The 21111-nt window shown below is 42.4% G+C and overlaps 1 protein-coding gene across 1 annotated transcript; it reads right to left on the reverse strand.

The window, feature by feature from the left end:
• On the reverse strand, window positions 1-19870 carry psmd9 (proteasome 26S subunit, non-ATPase 9). The gene is given in 7 exon segments (XM_033043235.1): window positions 1-1124; window positions 3639-3727; window positions 6484-6585; window positions 9636-9829; window positions 17797-17899; window positions 19674-19727; window positions 19729-19870. Coding segments are annotated over 7 exon segments (627 nt in total). The 5' UTR covers window positions 19786-19870; the 3' UTR covers window positions 1-1096.
• Between the last annotated feature and the right edge of the window lie 1241 nt (window positions 19871-21111).

Here is a 21111-nt window from a genome sequence, read left to right on the forward strand (position 1 = left end):
TGGATGCTACATTATATTTTTATTTCTCAAAAATAAGTTTGAAAATTAATTCAGTAGATAATCTGGCAAAACCAGCAGTTATATTTAAATAATCCACAATGTATTAGGTTAACTATTGTCTTGGGAACAAGGTTAGAAACCTACCACATTTATCCACATTTGCTAAAAACTGAACATGATATTATTCTTATTTAAAGGGAAAAAATGAACAGTACATAATATGATGTGATTATTTGACAGCATCACTTTACAGCTGACAAAAAAATCCTTATATTTCAAATAAATTATTCAAAGTGAACATTAATAGTAACACATTAACAAAAATACTTGTTTTATTCTTAAATCGTTTGGCATTTTATTCCCCAACTACACTTATATTTGCATGAAAAACAAATGCTCAGAATTCTTCAAGTGTAAAGATCCGGTAAAATTAATTAGTATACCAAAAAGTAGCCATATCAAACATCTGTGATGCTTAATACATTTCAAAGTCCAAAAAATATTGCAATTTTACTTTATGTAAAAAATAGGAATTTAATTTATAAAGATGCGATTCTTAAGTGTATGAATGTGCAGCATTTTACACTTGACCCAATCCCAATGCAGGTATATAATCTCACTAACTCCTATGAAGCACCAAAATAATTTAACGACAGCCCATGTTATGATTTTAAAATCATCCAAGGCTAGAATTAGAAACTGCCTTCTCCCCATGTGGGGCTGGAAGTAAAGTAATATTACAACAGCAGAACTCGATTTACGTTTTAATCACTTTTGTCAAGTGTCCCAAAACATTAATTGTGACAAATCCATTCTCAGCTGACAAATAAAAAGGTGACAGAAAACGATGAAAGGATTTAAAACTACCACCGAAAAAGAACACGTACGAATAAAAACTTATACAACAAAGTAAAGATATACCAGGCTCAAATAAAAAACATTTTCTGCATATTCAAATTGGACATATTGAAAACCTGTAAAATAAGTTGCTGTTTTAATGTTTCAAGATCCAGTTTTGCTTCGGTTTTTTGAGATTAGAGTTCTGTATTTAGCAATTTGTAGGTGAGGACTTATTCTGTGGGGAAATCAATGATATTCAGTTCTGTAAAGGAACAATATTGCACCTGGAAAACAAGAAATTCTGAATTATTTTCTGCTCAATTTTAAATACATTTCTGTGTTAGACTCATTTAGGCTTATCATTTTTTGGATACAAATGAAACCATTTAAAAATCTGTCAACTGATATAGGAAATACAGTTATAGGATGCACTGATGTTGTGAAGATACAGTAGCCAGCTTTAAGTATATTGCACAATCCCAAATGCTCAACGCAGCTGATGGTTAAGACAGAACAAATGCAGCAGGAAGCTATAGCCAAGAAACCTTTGGACGGTCCTTCGAAATTGGGGAAGGAAAGTACTGATTTTGGCTGTAGATATTGGGGCTACCACAAGAAGAGGGAGAAAGGGGATGCAACTGACAGAGGGATCGCAAAGGCTTCCTGGAGAGACTGTGGAATACACTCCCAATCCTCCCGGTCAACAAGAAAGAAATACAAATGTATACAGTCTTGAAACATACCAAAGAACCTCTGAAGTGTATTTCATGCTACAATGGATGGTTGATGGGAAGAGGCCGTTCTCGAACCTGAAAATAACTTTTCAGGCTTCTGTACCTTCTTCTCCATGGTGGCACCAAGAAGAGAATACGACCAGGATGGTGTGAATCTTTGATGAGGCATGCGTTTCGATAGTGGGAGGTCAATATACACGATGGACCGAATGAACTATATGATCGAACTATATCAACAAACTTGTGCACAGCAAACCCTTACAAATGACAGCATGGTATTGAACAAATATTTTTTCAGGTGATGAAACAAGGAACTGCAGATGGCGGTTTACAAACGGTTTCAGTGCTGGAGTAACTCAGTGGGTTCGGCAGTATATCTGAAGAACATGGAATGAAGTGACCCGACCCGAAACGTCACCTATCCATGTTCTCCAGAGATGCTGCCCAACTCCAGCACCTTGTATCTATTTTAGGTGTTGGTTAAAGGATATATTTTATCTAAGTTCTAGGGGTAAATTCTCAGATTCTCATTGAAACGGTGTTTTGTGAACACTTTAATAATAATAATAATAATTTTATTTATAGAGCACTTTAAAAACAATCATAGTTGCAACAAAGTGCTGTACATCACTAATCATTGACAAAAAAGTTAATACACACCAATAATAACAATTAAAAGATGGAGTAAGTAAAGATATTCAAAATAAAGAAATATTAAAAACACTAAAAACAGGAGCAGTCTCATGCATGGTCAAAAGCCAGGGAGTATAAATGTGTTTTAACACTGGCTTTGAAGATGGACAGTGAGGGGGCCTGTCTGACGTGCAACGGCAGAGCGTTCCAGAGTGCCGGAGCAGCAACAGAGAAGGCTCTATCCCCTCTGAGCTTCCGCTTAGACCTCGGTACCTCCAGGAGCAGCTGATCAGCTGACCTGAGGGACCGGGCAGGAGCGAATGGGTGGAGCAGCTCAGAGAGGTAAGGCAGGGCGAGCCCATTCAGAGATTTAAAAACAAATAACAGAATTTAAAAATGAACTCGAGAGTGCACCGGGAGCCAGTGGAGGGAGGCCAGAATTGGTGTTATGTGCTTCCTCTTTCGAGTTCCTGTTAAAAGGCGAGCAGCAGCATTCTGAACCAACTGGAGACGAGCCAGTGAAGAACGAGCAACTCCAAAATAGAGTGCGTTACAGTAATCCAGCCTAGATGTAATAAAGGCATGGATTACTGTCTCAAAATGCTGCCGCTCGAGAATGGGCTTCACCTTTGCCAGCTTCCTTAAGTGAAAGAAGCTGGACTTAACCACCGCGCCTATTTGGTGATCTAACTTTAGACAATCTTCTGGTTTTAATGTTTGAAATATAATACTTTTGACAGTACTTGCACTGGTCATTCACCTTGATTTTTGTGCCATCATCTTTCGAGTGGATCTGAAATCCATAACACTTTGACTCAGCGGCAAAAGTGCTTCCAACTGTCTGCTTGTGTTAAAGAAGGGACTTTATCTGTGGAGCTATGCAGCCTATATTTTCCACCGCAAAGGTTTACAACCCCCAAGAATGCACGCAACATCAGAATTAAAGAGTTGCATTTAATAATTAATTTCTGCCAATGTTGACTTCAATATTCATTATTATAAAAAATAATGGCAAAGATAATCCCATCTGTCATCTTGTGGTTAACCATTTTGAGACGACCATTAACCTCTCATTCTTATTCTGTCCAAAAGTTTTTTTAATCTTATCTTTTCAATGCCATTAAAGGATGGGATTTCCAAGAAACAATTGCTAAAGCAGGCTTAAAAGTAAAATGCAAGTGATTAGTTAGAAGTTGTTTTATTTTAGTCACAACCAAGTTAAGTGAAGAATTGTTGTGGATTTACTACTATCTAATATTATACAAGGACACATTGAATTGATTGTTGTTTGCTCCTATGCAATAAAGTAACCTCATGAGACTCATTTTCTTAAGCCTGCAATTGAGACCAAAGAAGCACATATGAAAGACATAAACATTCAGTTATTCATTCTTAATTTCCCATTAGTTATCTTAATACAATATGACATACCCTAACAACCCTCTTCCACTCCATTGCTGCGGTGTGAGACTGATGTGTACATTCTGTCCATTTCGAGTGACTGTTATGCTTATGGGTTTCTGTAAGGAAACATTACTATAGTCAACCAAAAGAAGTAAATGTACTTAAATTTCCCATAACTCCTGGAATAAACCAGATTATAGATTTACCAGGTGAATATTTAATTTCTCACCTTTTAAATGTGAAATCAATGTTGTGTGCAAAATCAGTTTTCAATTTAATGATCATTTGTATTTTTGATCTGGCATTTATATAGCGCTTTACTGATCTCCCCCATAAATACTTTGAAGCATTTCAAGCATCGCAAATTACTTGAAAATGCAGTGTATATCATATAAGCATATAATGCAACCATTTTATATTTCAACTTCTCACCTCTGAAAATAAATTAGTTAAAAAAGCATAATGTTACCAATGCTACAAATCCAAAACAAAATGAGAAAATCCTAGAAATATTTCAGCATTTTATGTGTAATGTTTCAGGTCAATAAATTAGAAAATATCCCAGTTAAGCCATTCCACAGCAAGTAGCATTCAGAAGTAACGTTGAATAATGCAGAAATGGGTCACTTGGCATTTGAGCAACGGTGTTAATCCTATAGAGTGGCACTAGTTCAAATATCTATCTAAGCCTATTCTGTATCTGGAAAAGTGAACTTTATGGAAGATATAAAGAATCCACAGAGGGAAACAGAGAGTGAAGATAGTAGATGGAGTTCATGGTGGGGAAAATGTAAACGTATTCAACATGGTTGAAAAAAATATAAGATATATTTTAAAACATTGAACTTGAAATGCAGAAAGACATGCAGTTACAACGTGCAATTAGGAAGACAAATGATATGTTGGCCTTCATTACAAGAGAGTGGCAACACACATGAAAAATGTTATTCCAATGTTAGAAGCCTTTTGTAAGATGACAGAGAATGGAGGGATATGGATCGTGTGCAGACAGAGGAGATAAGTTTAATTTGACATCACGATGATCATAGGGGGCAGCCATGTCAGCAGCGCGTCAGTTTTTCCAACTTTTAAATTTTTTTTTAGTATGTTTTAAAGTATGTGTTTAATGTTCCTTTGTGTGTTTTGTGTGGGGGGTGGTGTGGGGGGGTGAGGGGGAAACCGCTTCGGTCGCCTCCTCCATGGAGAGGCGACTTTTTCCAGGTCGCCTCCCCCGTGGCCTAACATCAAGGATCGTCGTGGCCTTTCCCGGAGACGCGCCCGGGACTTCAGCGGCGGGCGCAGCGTGGACTCTCGTTGTGGAGCGGGTGAGCCCTCGCTGGGGCTCGCTGGAGGGGAGCGCTCCGTTTCGCTGGCCCGGGGCAGCCGGCAGCCTGAAGTCGCAGCCTGAAATCGCGGTCTGCAGAGCTCCAGCTGGTGCGGCGTCTACAGCCCGGGATCCCTCGTGGGAAGAAGAAGCCATCACTGCCGGCCCGCGGCCAACTTCTACCGCGGGGCCGGCATGGACTTACCATCACCCCTGGAGGGAGCTTCGACCGCCGGCCCTGCAGTCTACGGTGCTTCTGGCTGCGGCGGAGACTTTAAATCTCGACCGCCGGCCTACGGCCTACAAAAACTTAAAGCCGCGGTCTCCGGTGAGGAAGAGCCGATCCTGGACTGACTCTGGACTCTGGTCCTGTCCACGGGGGGGAAATGGAGGAGGACTGGCCAAATTTTGTGCCTTCCACCAGTGATGAATGCTGTGGTGGATGTTTGTGTTACATTTTTATTGTGGTTGTGTGTTCTTTATTATTGTATCGCTGCTGACAACCCAAATTCCACCGACCCTGGTTGTGTGGTAATAAATTCTATCTAAATTCTAAATGTGTAGGAAGGAACTGCAAATGCTGGTTTAAACTGTAGGTAGACACAAAATACCGGAGAAAGTCAGCGGGGCAGGCAGCATCTCTGGAGAGAAGGAATGGATGACATTTTGGGTCGAGAACCTTCTTCAGACTAGTCAGGGGAAAGGGTAACGAGAGATAAAGAACAAATGAATGAAAGATATGCAAAAAAGCAATGATGATAAAGGAAACAGGCCATTGTTAGCTTTGCTAGGTGCGAACGAGAAGCTGGTGCGACTTGGGTGGGGGGGGATGGAGAGAGGGGGAATGCAGGGGTTACTTGAAGTTAAATAAATCAAATTCACATCACTGGGTTGTAAATTGCCCAAGCGAAAGATGAGATGTTGTTCCTCCAATTTGCGTTTTACCTCATTCTGACAACGGAGGAGGCCTAGGACAGGGAATTTTCCTTCACATTCCCACACTGACCTTTCTGTCCTAGACAACTTATATCCTAGATGACATGTCCTGGTTTCAATCATTATTTCTGGTACTGTAATAGAATAGTTTCTAATCTTGGCAAACTAAGCTTTACAGGAGGGTGGTGATATCAGAGTGGATATAGGAAGAGAAGATGATGCCACGATTTTCCATTAGATTAGGACACAAGTTGGATTTAGAGATCAAATCATGATATAATTTACACATTTTGTTGCAGAGATGTTTCAAAGGTCTTTTATTGTCACCAATTTAGGTACAATGATATTCAAATTAGTGGCCAAAAGTAAGAGAACTGGTTAAGTAAGTAATCAATTCCTATCCAGCGAATGATGCAGGCTCAATAAATTAATTAAAAACAAATAATATTCAGAGATATTTGTGAATATAGTTGATAGTTCCCAGTTATAGGTTTTCAAAGAAAATATGTAAAGGAATTTTAGCCACGATGAAATAATTCTCACACACACACAATGCACTATAAAAATGAAGATAAAAGCAATATTTGTCATAAAAGAGACACAGGCACTCACCCCTTCACTATGCTGGACGACCTTGGCAATATTTTGCAAATTTTGGAAATTCCGTGTATTTACAGAGCCGAATTCTATAATTTCATCACCAACCTGCAAACCCTGGAAGAGGAAGAGCATTCATGTATAAAAGTGTCTCCTATTCCAAATGCCATTGTAATTATTCTAAGGACAATATTTTTCCCAAAACCAAATATTTGAATGGTGATTGACATAGAAATGTAGTTTAACTATGGGCCTCATCTCATTCTCCATCACATATGTACATCAAGAAAACAAATACTGAACAGATAACTGTGCTGTGAATACATTTCTACTGCAATCATGCAATATACTGAATAACTATCCCATATAATGTATTACTATTTCATTTTCTCTGTCTATCTAATCTCTCCTTTCTTTACCTGATCAGAGGCAATTCCCCTCCCTCACCCTCCCCACAAGCTTCTTTTGTCTCCTTCTCAGTTCCGAAGTAGATCTTCAAGCTGAAATACTAACTCAGTTTTTCTTCGCACAGATACAGCCTGACACACTATTTTCAACATTTCTAAGAGTCCAGATGAACCCCTGAAACATTGACTGTCCACGTTTTGTTATCAGTCAAATGAATGTCATTTGCCCAACGTCTTGTTTAAATATCTCGAATCATGTTTAACCAACACTAAACTCTATTAAATTCACAAATGAGATGCAGTGTGAAGCATATTTTCATGTTGTCCTCTCTGCAACTACATCATTGTATTATCTTTCCATAACTGTTCAGATCAATAGAATTGCGTTAGGAGATTGGTTGGAACAGAATAGCCTTAGGTAAGGAGAATAAAAAAAGGTAAAAATAGCTCCTTTTTTACTCTATTTTCTATAAACCAAGGAAATAAGATTGTTATTTGGTACAAGGATTAGAGGAAAATGTTTTTCATCCTGCAGGAGGTTGGGGTCTGCAACTCACTGTCTGAAAGAGTATAGCAGTAACAATCCCAGAATGCTCAGATTCATCTATTGTCATATACGTCAGGGTGTAAGGAAATTCCACACAAAGCTACTATAATAAACAGTATGCATAGAGAAATTATGAATACAATAATAAATACAACATGCAAAGCAATAAAATGGTACAGATTGCAGTGCAAAATCCGAGTATTGCCAAGGAATAAAGTACAACAACAAAATAACCAAATGAGGTAGAATTAAGAATAAGAATACATAGCAATACCTCCAAGCATGGAGTGTTAAAGAGGTAGTTGATTCAAGGGACAGTTAGCAGTGGGGAAGAAACTATTCTTAAGTCTGGACCTCCAAGCTTCCAGGTTCCTGCATCTTCACCCAGAAGGTAGAAAAGAGAAAAGGGAATGACCAGAGTGGCAGGCATCCTTGATGATATTTCCAGCCTTCCTGATGAAACATACCATGAAGATGAACTGGATGGAAGGAAGTGACATGACTGTGATGGACTGGACTATGTTCATATTTAAAATGTATTTGGATTCATACTTCAAAGGCTCTGATCAACAGGAATATGGATCTAGTACTGGAAGATAGAATTAGATTACATATTTGTTTTTGACCAGCACAGGCATGGTAGAGTTTATGGCCTCCTCTAACTATACAAAATGTCCATGATTCATTTTTGTTTCGATCATAGTCAGAGACCTTCAGCGATGGATTCTCCTCCTCCTTCCACCTTAACCAGTAGAGTTGTTCCGTGAATTGTCCCAGGCTCCCGTTATTTCACATCTACATGTTTCTCGTAATTATAGACGTGGCTCAGTCATTCTGCGGCTTTTCTAGCCAAATACTGATCCCAGCAAAATTTCACTCAAAATTCTGCTGCCTGTATCCGATCCTTCAGAAATGTAGTTTAGTTTAGCGATATCGCATGGAAACAGGCCAATGAGTCTATGCTGATCATTGATCACCCGTTCACACTAGTTCCCACTCTCGCATCCACTTCATGCACATTTGGGGACAACTTAGAGGTCGATTAACCTACAAACCCGCACGTCTTTGGGTCTTCTTCTTTCGTGTCCATCATCTATGTTTCAAATGTTTGTCCAGGTTCTTGCACAGTGGTCAGCCTTCTCATTTGCCACCGCTAAATCTTCCAGGCAGTATTGTTCACCAAGAAGTGGGCATCTTAGTAGGTGTGGCATGGATTGTACAGATGTTCCACATTCACATTCTGTGTCTGCCACATCTACATAGCCCCCTTTGCTCATATTGGTCTTGCATTGGCCCATCCCTGTACGAAGCCTATTCAGGGACTTCCAGGTCTTCCAGTCACGCCTGTGACCAGGTGGTAGCTGTTCCTTGGTTGGGATTTGGCATCTTTACGTGGTGGTGGTTTTCATTGCGTTTCTTTTCCCACAAGTCTAATCTGGTTGCTTGAGGAGATTGTGACAGTGGCTATACTGTGTGAAGGAAGCTCTTCCTTGTCTTCAGCCATTGTGGGGCTGGGTGAGGCATGGGCGGAAATCGGGGACACACACACACACAATGAGGCCTGACATCTAGGACAGCGGTCGGCAACCTATGGCCCATGGGCCGGATCGGGCCCGTAACCTGAAATCATCCGGCCCGCAGGCGTATTTTTTTTTCAATTAGTTTTCGCGACCTAGGAACTGCAGCCATTCCCGGGGCACGCAGGCGACTTGGGAACTGCAACCAGACCTGGGGCAAGCGAGCCGACCTGGGCACTACAGCCAGACCTGCCAGCTGACCTGGGCGCTATAGCCAGACCTGGGGCAAGCAAGCCCACCTGGGACTGGCTGTTGCGCCCAGGTCACGAAACATGGGGGGGGTATTGTCCCCCACCTCTCAAAACTCCCACCCACAATATCTCACATCTCAATCTCTTCACATGCTTAAACCTAAAAAAAACTATTACAATAGCCATTTATATAAGAAAGCATAACAATCCAAGTGCAAGATTTAACATGCAAACCTAAAATAAGGTGTGTCACTCTGTAGCAGTGATACAAAATCAATAAATTGTTTTATAAGTTGACTAGAATATCATTTAATTAGAACTATTAGAACTAATTAGCGAGAATATTCCATATTTGTAATTTTTTTAAAAGCATCACGGAAAATAACTTAAGGATTTGTCATACATTTGGACAGAATCTTGATTACTTGTGTTTTTATATACTTACTGACATACTGGCTGGCGAACCTGGACTAACAGTGTCTACTTTGGCAAAAGCAAGTAATATTCGACTTTCCTGTTCCATTGTTTCTTCATGTGCCCCTGCCTCATCTTCTCTATGCTTTTCCTTGTCATGTGCATGCAGTTTGTGCAGTGCTGCCTCAATCTCTTTCATCAAGGATTTATGATCATTTTGTAGACCTTTATAAGAAACAAAAACATCCACAATATATTTCAAGCACAGTCAAGTGTTCGGTCAGAACAATAGTTGCCATACCCAATCTGAGTGTCACGTCATAAAAGGGGCTCCTGCATTTTCTACATTTAATTTCACATTCATAATCAACATAATGCAAAAAAAAAAAAAGACTTTGCCAGAAGATGTAAACCTGAACTTAATTATCTCAATTTGAAGGGTAAAAAAGGAAAAATATTTTTTTTAATTTACCCCCTTTGCTGTCTCCAAAAAATGGCCTCTTCAAAAACAGACATAAGAATAGCTTCTTTGTCATTGTAAAAATGAAAAAAAGAGTTTTGAGAAGAATCAGTCATTTTACTTCGGAGTCACGTGAGGAAGGGCCGTCCGTCTGCGTGCGCGTCATTACGTCTGAAAGCAACGCGCGCAACGGACTGGAGAGGCACTGCGTCCTCCCAGCCGTTGGGATAGGCGGCAGGTAAGAAAAGTTGAACCACTTACCCTGCGCTTTCTGTTCGGGCTAAGGAATTATTTGTGTTTCAGAGCCCCAAAAAATGTCGAAGAGACGGTCCGCGGGGAAACCGGCTGCCGAAGACCGCAGCATTCCCGGTTGCGGACGACGGTCATTTTCGCCGACATTGCCGCCGGCATCAGAACCGGCAGCAGCAGACTTGGTGCAGGAGGAAAGCACCGTGGTGGTCCCGGTGGGACGTAAAGCCACCCATAAGTCTGCCAGACCCGTAGACTCGGATGAGTCCGGGGAAGAGGGATACCCTCCCTCATAGGGAAGCGTCCGAGGACGACTCTCCCACATGGAGCAGCTTGTGGAGAAGCTGCTCCACAATGATAAACTCCGGAGAAAGGAGCAATATCAGCACGAGTCCCTTCTACAGACCGTGCCAGCAGCCTCACACTCTGGGCAGCAATATGTCTTTCCCATGGAAGGGGGAAGTACATACGGGGATTACCCGGATTCAGAGTTTGGAAGCACAAGGGGGGAACACTCCCAGGGGAGATTGGAGGAAGTACCTCTACAATCACATGGAAGAAACCCTGAACAGGTACCCCCCACCATCTAACTGTGCTTCCCTCAAGGTTCAAGCGGTGAACCGTATAATTGGGGGCAAATAGGTCCCATCATCAGGAACCAGAAACTGAAGTTCCAAAAAGTATTAAACCTGCTGGGGTCTGGAATTACTTCGTTTGCAGGAGGTGTGGAAGGATGCCTCCTCACTGACCGGGAACAGGATACCGTGGCACTGCTATGTAATGCCCGCTTCGAAATAAACTGCATTCGGAAAGAGGCAATAAAACCAGCAATAAATTCGAAGTTTGCAGCTCTTTGCCAAGCTAGCGACATCCAGCCCGCAAACTACCTGTTTGGGGAAGACCTGTCAAGACAGGTACGGGACCTGGATGACGAGGCAAAAACCGTGCGCCTCATAACAAGAGGTCAGGCCACACCCAGGGGTCCATCCACGAGATTCCACCCCTACAGCTCTCGGCGTTTTTACACCTAGAGAGCCAGGCACCGGAGGAAGATTCACACCTGAGTCAAGGTCTTTTTTAGGGGCATGCCCCAGCAGGCCGATAGCGAGGATGAGGAGAGAGCAAACACCAGCTCTGCTCCCCAAACCTCGCGGACGAAAACCAGCGCCACGCCGCCAGTAACACAGAGGTAAGTCAAACCAGTTCCTCAGGGAACATACCAGGCGAACCTCACTTACAGGTGGGGGGAAGGTTAAAATACTTCTTAAAAGAATGGTGTTGGGTTACTAAGGATCCATTCATACTGCACAGTATAGAAGGATTCAAAATTGAGTTTAATTTGAATTCATCACCACCACCAACACATTCTAATATTCGCACATATGTCTTTTCCCAAAAAGAGACAATGAATATACAAAAAGAAATTGAAACGTCATCTGACAATAATGTTATTGAGAGGCCATACACAGAACCTCACCAATTTATATCCAATTTATTTCCAAAAGAGAAAAAAGATGGAGGGATCCGTATTATTTTGGATCTTACGGAACTCAATACATATGTGCAATATAAACACTTTAAAATGGACAATTTTGGAACATCAACTCATTTGGTTTCCAAAAATGGCTATATGGCATGCATCGACCTCAAAGATGCATACTATTCGGTGTCTATTCACAAAGAGTATAGGAGATATTTGAAGTTTACCTGGATGGGTCAATTATGGCAATACAAGGCTCTGCCAAATGGGTTGGCATCAGCCCCTAGACTGTTTACCAAATTACTGAAACCAATTCTGGGGCTGCTAGATCTCAAAATCACATTGTCATGGCATATTTGGATGACATTTTCATCTTTGGAGTCACCAAAGAATTGGCAGAAGCAACAGTCAAGGCAACCAAAACCCTGTTTGAAAAACTTGGGTTCCTAATCCATCCAGTTAAATCAAAATTAACTCCTACCATTGATTGCCTAGGATTTACTATCAATACAGTAACCATGTTGGTGACTTTGCCTAAAGGCAAACAACAAGACTTGAGGAAAGCCTGCAATGATCAGATAGAAAAACACAAACCAACTATCAGACAAACAGCAAGTGTAATTGGCAAATTGGTAGCTGCTTTTCCTGCAGTACGCTACGGACCTTTGCATTACCAGCATTTACAGCGGGCAAAGGAACGAGCATTGAAATTGCATGCAGGTCAGTTTGGCAAATCAATGCGGTTACCAGCTGAAGCCATTATTGAACTACAATGGTGGACGGCAAACATAAGACTCAGCTCAAGAAAAATCTTACTTGAGAGCCCATCAGTGTTTCTCCAAACCGACTCAAGCAGTTTAGGATGGGGAGCCACAAACACAGTCAGGAGCTGTGGAGGCAGATGGAATGAGCAAGAGTCTACTATACTCCAACTATATGGAATCAATTACCTAGAATTGTTGGGGGCACAATATGGGCTCAAGTCTCTCTGTAACAACATGCAACATGTGCATGTTCAAATTCAGATTGATAACACTACTGCGGTAGCATATATCAATCACATGGGTGGTGTAAAATCTGTATCCTGTGACAGATTATCTAACCTCATTTGGCACTGGTGCATCGAGAGGGATATTTGGGTCACGGCAGTATATCTACCAGGAAGATATAACACAGTGGCAGATGCAAGGTCACGAATGTTTAATGATAATATAGAATGGATGTTGAATCGTACGGTATTCAATGAAATAACTATACGATTTGGCACTCCAGATTTGGATCTGTTTGCATCTAGATCAAACCATCAATTACCCAGATATGTGTCCTGGGAGCCAGACCCAGGAGCAGAGTCAGTAGATGCTTTTCTCTAAACTGGGGAGGAATGTATATTTATGTTTTCCCACCATTCTGCCTCATAAACCGATGCTTGGCTAAAATCAAGCAAGACAAAGCCACAGGCATTTTTAGTAGTACAGGTGCACAACCTTTTATCCGACGATCCAAATAACGAAAATCTCCGAATAGCGAACATTTTTTCGGTCCTTGAAGAAAGGTCCTTGAAAACGTTCACCGAGCGCGGCCTGCAGAGGAGACAGCAGAACCTCCGGTCGGTCCTCGAGGAAAGGGGAACTAAATCCCCATTCATAAAAGAGAAGGTGAGGGTATATTGCGCGGGAGGGTTAATAATTGACAATATGCTGCTGCCTGCCCGCTGAGTTAAAAAGTTCCCACGGTAGACTCACGATACACAGTGTATCGTGAGTCTTGCGTGGGAACTTTTTAACTCAGCGGGCAGACAGCAGCAGATTGTCGCTCACTTCAGTTTCACCCCACCTACACCCCTCTGCTTCCCGGCCATGTGTGTGACCCCTTCCCTCCCCTCTCCAGCTCCCCGCCCATTGCACCGGCGCGGGGGCTTTGCACTGTCTTCACGTCGGCGATGCCAGCAGGTCAGTGCCAGTCACCGGAGACGTCAGTACCAACGGGACACCGACCCCCAGGCCCACTGCAAGCACGGAGATCCCCAGATACCCACAGCCAGCAGCAGCCCAGCCCCGTTCCAACTCCAGAGGAAAACTGCAAACTAGCCGGAGACATCAGGACCACCAGAAGCCGTTCCCCGATGGGCCACTACGGCGACAAGTGGCAGTTCGCCCACAGCCCGAGCTGTGCCCCCTCATCGGGACACCGACCCCCAGGCCCACTGCAAGCACGGAGATCCCAGATCCAACTCCAGAGGAACACGCTCCTCGTATGGGCAGAAGCAGATGGTGTGCAAGGGACGTCTTGTTCTTGGGGTGGCGCAGCTCGGGCTGTGGGCAAACTGCCACTTGTCACCGTAGCGGCCCATCGGGGAGCGGATTCCTCTGGAGTTGGAGGGGGAGGGGGGTATTGTGCTGTTTGATCGCCCCCTACTATCCCAGGGACAGGGAGACAGGACGTTCACCGAGGGCGGCCTGCAGAGGTGACAGCGGAACCTCCGGTCGGTCCTCGAAGAAAGGGGAACTAAATCCCCATTCATAAAAGAGAAGGTGAGGGTACATTGCGCGGAAGAGTAGGAATCCCAAGACAAAGTTGAGTGAGCGTTCACCGAGGGTGGCCCGCAGAGGTGACAGCGGAACCTCCGGTCGGTCCTGGAAGAAAGGGGAACTAAATCCCCTTCATAAAAGAGAAGTGGAGGGTATATTGCCCGGGAGGGTATATCGCCTACCTGGAAGAAACCGGACATTTTTTCCAGGATGTCGTCTGCACACCAAAGCTCACCAAAGCTCACGTTTGGCGCCAAACGCACGTCGCCTCCGCTGCACACGCCTAAGGGCATGTAGCCCCACTAGGGTGACATGAGTGCGAGAGGTGATTCAATGCTGCAGTCACATTTACAAATTCAGGAATTCATTCAACACACTGCATTTCATACAGACATTTATTCTGCAAGAAAAAACTACATTGAAGACTCAAACTCGCGACCGAGGAACTGCCGGGATCAAGGCGCAAACTCGCGACCTTGCAGATATGAGCCGAGCACTCTACCACTGAGCCAGCCATTAAAATCTACGCTAAAAAATTTCCATTCCGAAGGCTGACAAATTCCGAATTACGAAAAGTGTCTGGTCCCAAGACTTTCGGATAAAAGGTTGTGCACCTGTACCAGATTGGCCTACACAAGCTGGTTCCCGAAAATATTGGGGATCATAGTCCAGCCATTAATGGTTGTACCTAAGAGGAGAGATCTCCTAGTAAACCCAGTTTCAGGGAGCAACCATCCACTTTCTGACCGAATTAATTTGTTGGTTTGCAGATTCTGAGGAGGCCATTTCAAGACATTGGACTATCCGAACGAACTGTGGATGTCATCACAAAGGCATGGAGGGACAGTACCAAAAAACAGTACGCCACTCATATTAAGAAGTGGGAAGCTCTCTGCCATGCAAACGATATAACATACAACACAGTTCGGATAACGGATGTCTTGGATTTCCTATCAGCCCTGTACTATGACTATAAATTAAGTTATAGCGCAATCAACAGTGCCAGATGTGCACTATCCTCCTATCTGACACTGGAGGCAGGGCACGGGCCGATAAGAACGCACCCCTTCGTAATATAATTCATGAAGGGAATTTACAATTCGATACCCCCAAGGCCTAGCTACACGGACACATGGGATGTGAGCATGGTACTGACCTTACTTCGTCAGTGGGGACAGCCAATGGCCTTATCTTTGTCAAAACTAACATTGAAAGTGGTTATGCTGATGGCGCTAATAACAGCCCAAAGAGTCCAGACACTACAAAAACTACGACTGGACTACATGACCAGCAATACGAATAACATAACATTCGTTGTTAAGGACCTGATCAAACAGAGCAGGCCAGGAATGCCAGGGATGAAGATCCAGTTCCTGGCATATCCAGAGGACCAACGATTGTGTGTGGTAACACATTTACACCACTACCTGAGAGTCACGGAGAACCTCAGAGGCTCAGAACAATCGGTCCTCATCAGCCACAAGAAACCACACCGAAAGGTGTCAACACAAACTATCTCCAGATGGTTAAAGGAGGTAATGGTGGTAGCGGGAATAAATACTCATATCTTTAAATCTCACTCCACCAGGGCTGCATCTACGCCGGCAGCAAGAACGATGGACGTGCCCCTTGATGACATCCTAGCGGCTGCAGGATGGGTGAACGAAAGAACGTTCCAGCGGTTTTATAACAAACCCATTATCGGACCAGGGGTATTTGCTCGTGCCATCTTAAGTTCTGTTACCTAGTTTTCCCACAGGTTCGGAGGGGAAGCTAATAAAACATTTATTTTTCTTTATTTTAAAGCATCAGTGTCTTTACTAACTACGTTATGTCTGAATGCTTTAATAATACTCTCATCCATGGTCAATCCATTCAGTGTGTGACGCCTGGATTCGTAACCGGCGTGAAATCACAGAGCTTTGAAATCTTCACGTAGTCACTCACGTGACTCCGAAGTAAAATAGTAAGATTAAACGAGAACTTACCAGTTTGAAGTTTGATCTTGATTTTATGAGGAGTTACGATGAGCGATTACGTGCCCACCGCTCCCACCCTCATATTATCAAGGTCATATGGAAGTTCTAGTTTTTCACAATCTTACTATTCTCAGGTCTTCTTTTTTATCTGTGATTTAACACCGCTGCTTTGAAGATTGACGCACACGCAGACGGACGGACGGCCCTTCTTCACGCAATCGCTCATCGTAACTCCTCATAAAATCAAGATCAAACTTCAAACTGGTAAGTTCTCGTTTAATCTTACTATTTTATTTGTTTCCAAAATGAAGCAATGATGTGAAGACACTGAACAGGTTGCAGAGGATGTTGCAGCAATGTGATTATGAGGAGATATTGGAAAGGCTGGGTCTATTTTTCCTGGAGTGGAGGAGATTAAGTAGGAACATGATTGAGGTCCATACAATTATGAGGGGTATGTATAATGTAGACTGTATGAAGCTTTTCCTCATATCAGAGGGAGATAAAACTAGAGAACATATATTTGGGGTAAGAGGTAAAAGGCCCAGTGGGGAACTGAGGGGAACCATTTTCACCCAGACAGGGGCAAGTACCTGAAATAACTGCCTGAGAGAGTGGTGGAAGCACTGTATTAACTGTATTTTAGAAGTGTCTAGATGAACACTTGAATCATCTTAAAGGCTTTGAGTCAAGTGCTGGAAGATGGGATTCCACTGGTTAGCATAGAAATTGTGGAACGAATAGCTAGTTTCCATGCTGTATGACAATTTGGAATTATCCTGCAAGCCCAGTGAAGAACCATCAAAGCTCACAGAATTGAGAAAGATTTTTGACATTGTAATTGCAACTTATTATTTATTTTGATCACTGTAAATTAAGTTGAAAGAATCTTGTACCTAATCATTGTACAATCAGGTTGCAGATAATTTTTTTATGCAATATTCCGAATTGTTTATCTGGTAATTATGCATTCAAAATGCTCATGCAACCAGCAAACATTTCTAAGATTATTAAGCAATTTCATAAATTTCACAAACAGCGACTTTTATTTCAATGATTATGCAAAATGTGTGAAAAGACATATTTAGTTTATGCTTATAGATAAGGACAACACAGTTGTAGGCTGATTAGCAGCAACATTCCGCATTTTATGTGATGGTGAGTACAGACATTTGATTTATTTTCACTGTGCTATACATTATTATTATTTAGCCTTACAGTCTAGAATTGCAGTGTAAAACTCTGCTATTTGGAAGGATAAGCGGATGACATAGTTCAACAGTTTATTAGAAGGTTTATGATAAGAAAACTAGTAAGTGTGATGTAGCGGGGGTTTTTTTTTTTTAAACAATTTTCATACAACCAGCATGTTTGTGTAACTGGCACATACCACAGATGCTGGATAGCTGAGAGCATACTGCATTGGTAGCTCAAAGCAACAACTTTTCCTTAATCATATTTCAACATTTATTTTTTAAACTGTCAGCAATACTTACAAATGATATTATATCGAGCTGTTCGAACTTGGTAAACATCAATATCCGATCGCGGATATCCGTCGACATCAACTAATGGCCCATCCATTCCAGCATGTTTTTGCTAAAACAGAAAAGGTTCAGCAACACAATTAGTGTTAAAATGCAAATATAATGTTAAATACTTTGTTTTAGAACCAGGCATGAAATTGGAACAAAAATTAATTTGGGCCATATAATACTGAATTTAAAACCAAATTCGAACTTGCAAATTATCAAAAGAATGAGAGATGGTAAGAACTTTCTTTTTGAACATGGTAAATTTTAATCTGGTAGGAACTGCTTGAAAAGGTGATGGAAGCAGATTAAAAGTAACATTGAGAAGTGGATGTGTTGCAGTAAAAGCAAAGTGGAATGGATTGAACAGGGAGGTGAAATTAATAAGCTGACCGTAATAAACAGCTGCATATTCGCAAGGGTTGATATGATTCCGTCTGTACTGCATTATTATACAACTGTATTTCCACTTCTCATATGTGCATCAAAATTAATTGAAGTAGATTGTTGCATCTATTTTAGTATTTACTCTTCATTATTGAACACATTATGCCACCAGACAGCATAACCATGTACTTTGAGCAGTAAAAGCCACACAAATGGACAACAAAATCATACATCAAAACCCCATGTCTTTAATCCCTGTGCAAGGGTCAGGAATTCACATAATCTGATGGATTCAAAACTGGATATGTTCATTTTGTCCCTGGCTGACCACATTGTTACAGTAGATAAAGGCAAGTGCCAAATACTAGTGTGCCATAATCTCTTTGCTTGGATCTAGAACTCCTTTGTTTTTTAATATCACTGTGTCAGGACACTAAGACTGCAGTGCATACAGAGAAACAGAAATTGAAAGGTAATGTGTCACAAACTCTGTCTCATAGGTAGGAGCAAAGTCATGAAGTTTTCCCATGGTGGATAAAGGCTAGACAGAAACTAAAATAATTCAGGAATGATTTTGCAGCCCCATTTTCAAACTACTTAATGAAAGTAGATTAAAAAAGTTCACATTCTCCCAAATGCACGAGAAAGGCATCAATATAGAAATAATAACATTGAATATAAAATAATTTAACCTGTTCAGCTGCATTGAAGCTGCAGCCTTGATCAGGGTTAATATTCTGTTGCTGTCTGTTTTTTTGAGTTGGTGTCTTGATGTTCAAGATATATTTTAATGATTGAGGGAAGCTTTGCTAAAATATTATAAAACAGTCTATATAGACAACTGACGCAGGGGGATTTGGGCTGCAAATCCAGAGCTCCATGAAAGTGGCAGCACAAGTAGATACAATGGTAAATACATGCTTGCCTTCATCGGTGGAGTATTGAGCATAAAGTTGATGAGTCATGTTACAATTGGATAAAACTTAGGTTAGGCTACAATTGGAGTATTCCGCACAGTTCCAGTCTCCCGTTATAGGAAGGATGTGGAGACTTGTACAACTCTGGAGGGGTTGTATAACAGGTTCACTGGGATGTTGCCCAAATTAGAGAGTATTAGCTATTAGGAGAGCTTGAACAACAGTTTACAGGGTGGAAATGTAAAATACGAGGGGGCATGTAAAAGTGAGAGAGGAAAGTTTACAAGAGTTATGCGGGGAAAGGTTTTATTTCTCACAGAGGGTGGTGGATGCCTTCAGAAACAATGGTGGCATTTAAAAGGCTTTCTGACAAGCAAGGAATGGCGACAACAATCATGTGCAGACGGATGGGAATGGCTTCATTGCCAGCCCAGGCACCGTGGGTTCCTGTGTTGTGTTAACGGGAAACGAAAACCTCCAGCCCTACCCGCAGGTTCCCGCTCACTCCCTCGCCCCCACCGCCCACACTCCACTCACCCCCTCCAAGATGTCGTAGTAAGCTTTGATCTGCGCCTCCATGGTATCCTTCTTGCTTCACCAGCTGCTGCACCTCCTCCATCGCTGCACTCTGCAACTGCTCGGCCGACATCTTTGCTGCAACCCACCGCCGACGGCTCTCGCCAGCTGCCAAACGGCTGCTCGCAACATCGCACACACAACCGCGCAATTCAAAATACATGTGTACTGCAGAAAGAACTGCAGATGCTGGTTTCAATCGAAGGTAGTAGATACAAAATGCTGGAGTAACTCGGCGGGACAGGCAGCATCTCTGGAGAGAGGGAATGGGTGACGCCTCGGGTCGAGACCCTTCTTCGGACTGAATAGTCTCGACCCGAAGCGCCGCCCATTCCCTCTCTGCAGAGATGCTGCCTGTCCCGCTGAGTTACTCCAGCATTTTGTGTCTACCTTCAAAATACAACCAGATCCACTGGTCACAGCCTCGCCAGTTCTGTCTACCGGCGTGGCTCCAATGAAATAATCTCGGTATTATTACTTATATCCATTTTATCGACTGTAAACCACAGGACCGGCCTTAGGAGGTGCGGGGCCCAATTGGGAACAATTTTGGTGAGCCCCAGGTTCCCAGCCAAGGTCTGTCAGCCCTGTTATTTAGTATATCATATATTGTGAAATTGTACACTTAATTGCTATGGATACACTGTGTGAATCTCTCCTGCTCTCGTCTGACTGTCAGTACCTCCGCTGGCTTCCAACCTTTACCATAGCTGCTAATTACCATTAAACTGCATTATGTGATTGGACGCAATGCCCTTGGAGATTCAGTCTGAAGAAGGGTCTCGATCCGAAACGTTGCCTATTCCCCCCGCTCCATAGATGCTGCCTCACCCGCTGAGTTTCTCCAGCATTTTTGTCTACATGTGATTTGACACAACGTACTTGGAGACAGCGGCTGATTGGACGGGAGGAGACCGATTTGTTGATTGGACGGGAATTTTAAGGGAAGCTGGTCGGTGATTGGACGCAACCCCCTTAGAGCCAGCTTGATTGGCCGCCAAATAGTCAGGCACAAAAAATGGACAATACACAACAGTACACAACCATGCTGGAGAAACTCAGCGGGTGCAGCAGCATCTATGGAGCGAAGGAAATAGGCAAATAGCAAAACACAAAAATCGGGATTTCGGTTTAAATCTGATATCAGGGTGGGTATCGATTAATTCAAGACAACAGATTAAAAAAAAATCTAACCCCATTAATTCACCCAAGGTGTTTTATGATGTGTTCTACAGTATGAAATGTACAGCAAAACTTGCACTTCCAGAGTGGTCTATCGTGTTGTTTCTTCAACGGACCACATATTTATTTTAAGAGCAAAACATAAAGTGCTGGAGAACTCAGCAGGTCAGGCTGGATCTATGGAGGGTCCGAAGAAGGGTCTCGACCCAAAACGTCA

Source organism: Amblyraja radiata, chromosome 25 (genome assembly GCF_010909765.2).
Source record: "Amblyraja radiata isolate CabotCenter1 chromosome 25, sAmbRad1.1.pri, whole genome shotgun sequence".
Lineage (NCBI taxonomy): Eukaryota > Metazoa > Chordata > Chondrichthyes > Rajiformes > Rajidae > Amblyraja > Amblyraja radiata.